The sequence below is a fragment of the Chrysochloris asiatica genome, unplaced genomic scaffold (genome assembly GCF_000296735.1).
Source record: "Chrysochloris asiatica unplaced genomic scaffold, ChrAsi1.0 scaffold00178, whole genome shotgun sequence".
NCBI classification, from domain to species: domain Eukaryota; kingdom Metazoa; phylum Chordata; class Mammalia; order Afrosoricida; family Chrysochloridae; genus Chrysochloris; species Chrysochloris asiatica.
Window position 1 is genome coordinate 218,113 of NW_006408696.1, and position 6,898 is coordinate 225,010.

The following is a 6,898-nucleotide window of genomic DNA, read 5'->3' on the forward strand; positions in this document are numbered from 1 at the left end:
TAATTTATAACATTTTAGAAGCCATCTAGAAAAAAAAAACAAAAAAACAGAGCTGAAGGTCGATCCAGTGCATGAGCTATCAGTTTTTAACTTCTGCAATAAAGTAAAACAAAAACCAATAGGTAAAATAAGGTCTCTTCTACCCCAATTCTCTTAACATGTCTGAGCTGAAATACAGTTGCTTCTTCACAATAATGGAGGTCTCATCTCAACAAAGAAGGCTAATGGGGATTCTAGAGTCTGGGGCAGTAGGGAGCAGAGTGTCAGCAGGTCAAACTGGTGAGGGCTGAAGACAAAACTTTCCTCATCACACAAGACCAGCTCTTGGCAACAATTCTGTGTCTTCTTTGTTGGCTGACACAGAGGCTCAGACCCCATGGCCCAACTTGGGCCTCAGGCAGTATCTCAATCTTCACCCTCAGCCTTGTCATCTTCGAGACCATCACCCACACTCTTGGAATATCTCTGGATAGTGTTGGAAGTCTATAGGTGGATCCAGGTCCCCTTGGCCAGAAGCCAGGAGGACAGGCAACCCAGTGACACCCCGGTGACCCCTGTTCTCCCCAGCACCAGGCCGATGGACCCACTGATGCTTGGCCATGGCTGACTTCTGGCCAAAGCACCTGCCACACTGAGGACAGGGGAAGGGACGCTCGCCACTGTGGGTCCGCCGGTGGGCCACCATTTCGGAGCTCTGTCGGAAGCAGCGCCCACAGTCTGGACACGGATAAGGCTTCTCGCCAGTATGGGTGCGCACATGGCGGCGAAGGTCTGAGGAGTGGGCGAAGGCACGGCCACAGTCTGGGCAGGGGAAGGGAGTCTCGCCACTGTGGACCCGCTGGTGCTGGTAAAGGGCAGAGCTCTGGCTGAAGCAGCGATTGCAGTCACCACAGCGGTAGGGCTTCTCGCCTGTGTGGATTCGTAGGTGGGTGGTAAGGGCAGAGCGCTGAGTAAAGGCCCGGCCACAGTCAGGGCAGCGGTGGGGTCGCTCCCCACGGTGGATAGCCCGATGCTTACTCAGGGAGGAAGCCTGGCTGAAGCCCTTGCCACAATCAGGGCAACAGAAGGGCTTCTCACCTGTGTGAGTGTAGAGATGCTCCACCAGAGTGGAGCGCCAGGCAAAACTCTTTCCGCACACATAGCAGCCATGACGCTGGTCTGCTCTGGGAACAGGGGGATGGCCACAGAGTGCAGTGCGGCCCCGACGAGGTGCCCTAGACGTCTGTTCCAAACCATTAGAGAGCCCATCAGGAGGGGGTTTGAGAATCTTCAACCCAGCAGCCATATAAAGGGTCTTTTCCAGTGCCTTCGTCTCTTCCCTTTGTCCTTTCTCCTTTCTGGAATCTGCTGGAAGATAAGGGTGGAGCTCAGACCGTGTGTCATCCTTGAATCCCATATCCTACCTGGTGACAGAGAAACCTCTTAGATACAGCCACTTTCTGGACTAACAGCCACCTATGGAACTCAAATAGGCACAGATAGGGGAGCTGGAAGAGGTACCTGCTCAGCAGCAAGGGCAGAAACAGGAGAGCAAGGAAGTTACAGGCATGCTGCTTTGTTATTGTTGTTGTGTGCCGTAGAGTCGGTTCCAACCCATAGTGACCCTGTATAGGATTTCCAAGGAGCAGCTAGCGAGCTTGAACCACTGACCATGTATTCAAACAACTTTGCAGTCTGACGCATTAGCCCACAGCACCACACCAGGACTCCGATAGTCTGCTTTAGGGATGGGAAAAACTGGGAAGGGGCGGGGCAAAACATCCTGAAGGATGCTTAAGGGCATTCCAGGCCAGCAGGAACCACAGGAAAAAAACATGAACATGGTGGCACTGATGAGCTCAGTGAGGCAGGGAACTGTACAAGGACGGAGAAGATCTGGAGAAGAACACACTGAGGTCAAGAGGAATGAGGCCGCTACAAAAATAAATCAAAAAGAAGTAAGCCAGTGTAAGAAAATGGCAAACAGGATGGTGTGGATACACAACCTACAGAGTTTAGTGATCAACTAGGAAGAGGAGCTCCAAGGCAAGCAGGTATGTCAGGAGGGTCTGGCACTCCAGCAAAAAACGGAGTCATAATCACAGCCTCTTTCTAGGCTGAAACCAGAAGCCAGACAGAGCCAGTTGGGAAAGCAATGCATGCTGAAACTGACATAACAGAGGGTACCAGGATGGGTCAGACACAGAGGAAGTCCCCACAGGAAGTTCAATGGCAGAGTACCCAAGCCCTTACCCATGTCTGTTTCTGTAAGACAAATCCCCGCCTCTGGATCCTGAGCATTTGGACCCCACAGCTCGGCTTCTTCCTCCACCCAGGAGATGAGGGCTGGCTTGCTGCCTCGGAATCCTGGGGGAGAGTGCAAAGCCCAAGCTGAGAGAGGCCGCCCCACAAGGCCCAGACTTCCGGACCCCAAGGCTGCCCACTCCATGAGTGAGGTCCGGAGACGGAGAAGGGTGTACGGCGGAGGTGGGGCCTCACCGAGTGCGAGCAGGTGGCCGTAGGTCTCCCGCATCACGTCCAGGTACAGGGCCTTCTGCACCGGCCGCAGACACGCCCACTCCTCCCGGGAGAAGTACACCGCCACGTCCGCGAACCGAACGGGCTCGCCTTTCCTCCACTTAGGTTCCCGGGCGGAGAGCAGGGCTAGAGGCACCATGGGAACCGTCAGCCCCGGTGACTGGACAGTCGCCTCCCCTGGCCGAGCCTCCGGCTGCAGAGCCTCGGGAGCTCAAGAAGAGCCTAGTCGGCCAGACCCAAGGGTCGGAGTGTGCTCATTAACGGGCCTCTCGAGGACCCACTGGAGTGGATCCGCACTAAGACTGGATGGTACAAGGGACATCGAGACTCCCAACTGGTAGGTGTATTCATTGAAAAAATGGTAGCAACGCGACCTCACGAACTTTACTCCGACGCAATCGCGCCCACCAATGACGCCACCCCGATGTCTCCAGGTCGCTTTTGTCTTCGAGCCCTCAGTCAAAATGGCCGCGGCGGCTACCGGCCCGAGAGAATGAGCAGGTCGACTGGCCCGGGTAGAGGCGCGCGGGTTTAAAGAGTCCGCAGCTCGTGTCTAAGAAGACCGAGGTCGGGATCTCTGCACAAGCCCGAGGAGAAGCTCCGCCCCCAGACCTGGAGGAAACAAAGGAGCCAGTAGCTCAGGGTTGGAGGAGGAAGACCCTGGAGCCCCGAACCAGCCCGCTCTGAGCCGTTTTTAATTGGGCTTCGCCTCATCACCCCTCCCTCACGACTTCACAAGCTCGGTGACAGCGACCTTTTCACAAAGTTAAGGATAAACAATGCAATGGATAAAAGAGTACCGTCTCAATCTGAAGTTTGTTCAAACCTGAAATTCTGGAAGCCTTTATTTCAAGAGTTCGTAAGAAGAGGATATGGATCTGGGCTAAAACCTGTAGAAGAAAGTCTTTTTCAGAAGCGTACCCTCCCAGACAATGCCCTTGCAGGTCTCTGTTCACGTCTAGCTCAGGCCTGGTGCTAGAGCTCCTGACCACAGATCCACTTGATTGTTACTTTGCCCCTGCATCAATGTCAAACAGAGCCCTTCACTCTCTCCCCCCACTTGCCCCTCCTAGGGTGTCTTATCTCTGCAAATGACCCACAACCCCTGACTTCTTTTGCTTCACCAGGTGCTTCCCACAAAGTTCAGGAGTTGCCTTCTTCTGATCCATCGTGTATCTTTCTCTAGGGATTGGTCCCTCTAACAATATGTCCAAGATACAAGAGATAAAGTCTTGGCATCCTCTTACTAAGGAACATTCTGGCTGTACTTCTTCCAAGACAGATTTATTCATTCTTCTAGTAGTCCGTGGCACATTCAATAAATTTCCCAACACCATAGTTCAAATGCATCAGTTCTTCAGTCTTCCTTATTATTCACTGTGCATATGAGGCGATAGAAAATACTATGACTTGGATCAAGCGCATCTTAGTCTTCAAGGTGACATCTTTGCTTTTTAACACTTTAAAAAGAGGATTTTTGCCACAGATTTACCCAATGCAATACACTGATTTCTTACCTCAGGCTTGGTGTTGTTGTTGTTAAGTGCTATTGAGTCTGTTCCGACTTATGACAACCCTGTGTAGGGTTTCTGAGGAGTAACTGGTGGGTTTGAACTACTGACCTTGAGGTTCAAACCTATCTTGCCCATCTGGGGGTTCACAGTCCAGTGCTGATCCTACAGCACCACAGTATATTCCGCTAGAGCGAAGGATATTCAAGCAGTGGTGGTAGTTTCTTGAGGGCAGAGAAGACCATTTACTTCAGATTACATCTCTAGGCAGCCAATTCCAGAGATTCTGCAGGGATAACTGAGAAGGCAGAAATAAACTCCTTCCCCACCTCTGTCAAGGTAAAGAGAAAATCACACAAAATAGCCTGCCTTTTACCTGTGCGCAGACTTCTAGCTGCTGCCCTTCCCTGGCCCCCAGCCTGTTCACATCATGAGCACCACTACCCTGTGGGACAAGCTATGGATCCTGACATGAAAAATCAGAGGTGAAGTAACACCAAGGTTCCAAAAAGAAAAGGGCCCCAGGGCCCAGGTGGAGTTGCTCTGGCTTCCAGGCCACACTGCTGCAACTCCTGTGAAGGTCTTTTCCTTCCCATCGTCATCTTAGGTCTGAGGCACAAGTGCCACTCTGCCAGGGAAGCATCTAATTCTTCCCATCATGTCTACCCCCAAATCTCCCTCTCTCTCATTCAACAGTCTGTCAGCACGTTTATTGACTATCCCCACATAGCTTCATAAATACCCTGACCCAGAAAAACTTTTATTTTCCCTTTGGACAGCTAAGTCAGGCATAGCATTTCACACACATTGTGGGAAAGAACACATCTTTAGCTCCTCTGGAGCCTAGCCTGAAGTTTTGGTCTGTCTGACTGACTCCTTTCAAAGGCCTCCCTAAGTCTTGACACCTTGCATCTAGTGGGTGCTTCCTCTTACAGTCAGGGAAGCTGGACAAATAGAGTTGCCCACAGGAGAAGGAAAAAAAGGGCAAGAAGCTCGGGAAAAGTCAGCCTAGTGCAGGAGAAAGGTTTATTGGAGGGTGGGCTGAAAAAGAATGAGGCTGCAGAATTGACAAGGGACTTGGACCCCAAATCTAGTTTTCATAGCCTCTTAGTCCCTCAGAGGACACAAAAGATTACAGTGTATGGCGCTCTGTCACCTCACTTCCCACCACGGTTTCCAACATCCACAAGCCTAGGGGAACTCTGGGTAGTGCTGGAGTCAGCACACAGGGAGGAACTGGGATAGTGATGTGACCAGGAAGAAGTTGTACTCACTGAGGTGAAATGAAGTGAATGATTTGTTGAATGTAAAATTGATATCTGCTCTGTACACCCCCTCTGCACATGGAGAGGACAGGGATGGGCAACTTGGACATTGGCTACCCAAAATAGGGGGGCTACAGAGGCAAGAAGAGACTGACTTACAAGCTTTCAAGAGGGAACCCAGATCCAGAAGGTGTGGAGCAAAGTAGAGTCTCCACTGAGTAGTATCCATTCTGTCTAGTCTAGGCCAATGAAAGGAGATGCAGATAGGTCTTTTGCAATACGATAGTGAATAATGGTTATCAGGACTGATTGTAAGGGCTGGAAATGTAAAGGTAGACATTTTGTGGCAAAGGGAGGGGAGTGATTAACTTTGCAGTCTAGGAGCGGAGATCTCTGGGACCATCAAAGGAGAGAGAACAGAACCCTATCCAGAGAAGCAGTGATGCCAGGAATGAAGGCAGAGATGATGGCGTGGGGAGATGGAGCAGCTGGGGACTTTGGACCCGGAGAGGAAGAGGGGCTGTGTATGGACGACCAGGGGACAGGCTTGTGGGGTAAACCCTTTGGTTGGTGGATGATGCATGGAGGGGAGTGTAACCATGGCAAGGAAACAATATACGACAGGATCAATGTGAAGCTAATGTCCTCCCATGTAAACTATCACATAATTCACAATAAAGCATAAAAAAAAAAAAAAAAAAGAATGGCATGGAGGCAATACCTGACCCCTAACTTCACAAGAGAAAAGGGAAATCCATATCAATAGCTCAAAGCTGATTCTATGAGACCAAGGTCAGACATGCCTCCATCTATGTTACCAATTCTAACATCAGGCATGTCTCCCACAGCACCTCTACACTGCTGGGTTCAATAATTCATTGCAATGGACACACAGAACTCAGACAATACAATTATGGGGTTTATTAGGGATGTAACAGGTTACACTTCAGGAGCCCAAACAAATCAGGATATGGTTCATCAGTGAGGACAGTTTCTTCTCAGTCATGCAGCAGGTGGACTTCTCTCTGGCCGTTGGATCTCTCGGGCTGCTTTGGTCTCTGACCTCCTCTGGCAAGTGTTACAATGCTTTTATAGCTTTGATTTATTTATTTTTACTTTTTATTGGGATGAACTGAGTGAAGGTTTACAGAGAAGATCATTAGTTTTTTATTAAACAAACCACATATTTCCTTCGTTAAAATGATTGTGATCCCCTACCTGTTACTCGCTTTAAATTTCTCCCTGTGTCTCCTGATACCTTCATCTTTCCTCTGCTAACCTCTCTCTTGTATATTGCCTGCCCAAACATCCATCTTATCATGGATCTACCCTCTAGCCTATAATTACTTTTCTCACCCACCCACCCCCAGTAGTAACCATCACAGAATGTCTTTTATCAAGAAAACATTTTTTTAACTTTTTACAACATTGATCTCATACAACATTTGTCCTTTTTTGATTGACTAATTTCACTCATAATGCAGAGGATACAACCTTGCTTGCTGAAAGTGAAGAGGACTTAAAACATTTAGTGATGAAGATCAAAGAGCACAGCCTTCAGTATGGATTTCATCTCAATGTAAAGAAAATAAAAATCCTCACCAC

At 49.5% G+C, this 6,898-nt stretch overlaps 1 protein-coding gene across 1 annotated transcript; it reads right to left on the bottom strand.

The window, feature by feature from the left end:
* Positions 1–442: 442 nt before the first annotated feature.
* Positions 443–2,656, bottom strand: ZNF764 (zinc finger protein 764). Its single transcript, XM_006871976.1, has 3 exons — positions 2,479–2,656; positions 2,233–2,346; positions 443–1,344 (listed from the first exon to the last, which is right to left on the bottom strand). Exons 1-3 carry the CDS (start codon positions 2,654–2,656, stop codon positions 443–445), a joined length of 1,194 nt encoding a protein of 397 aa, XP_006872038.1.
* Positions 2,657–6,898: the final 4,242 nt, after the last annotated feature.

Bases quoted from the DNA above. Each gene is read 5' to 3' on its own strand.
- ZNF764 (XM_006871976.1), bottom strand. From the start codon at position 2,656: ATGGTGCCTCTAGCCCTGCTCTCCGCCCGGGAACCTAAGTGGAGGAAA. The intron at 2,347-2,478 runs GTGAGGCCCCAC...ACTCTCCCCCAG, and splicing joins CGGCCACCTGCTCGCACTCG to GATTCCGAGGCAGCAAGCCA. The intron at 1,345-2,232 runs GTAAGGGCTTGG...ATCTTCCAGCAG, and splicing joins TCTTACAGAAACAGACATGG to ATTCCAGAAAGGAGAAAGGA.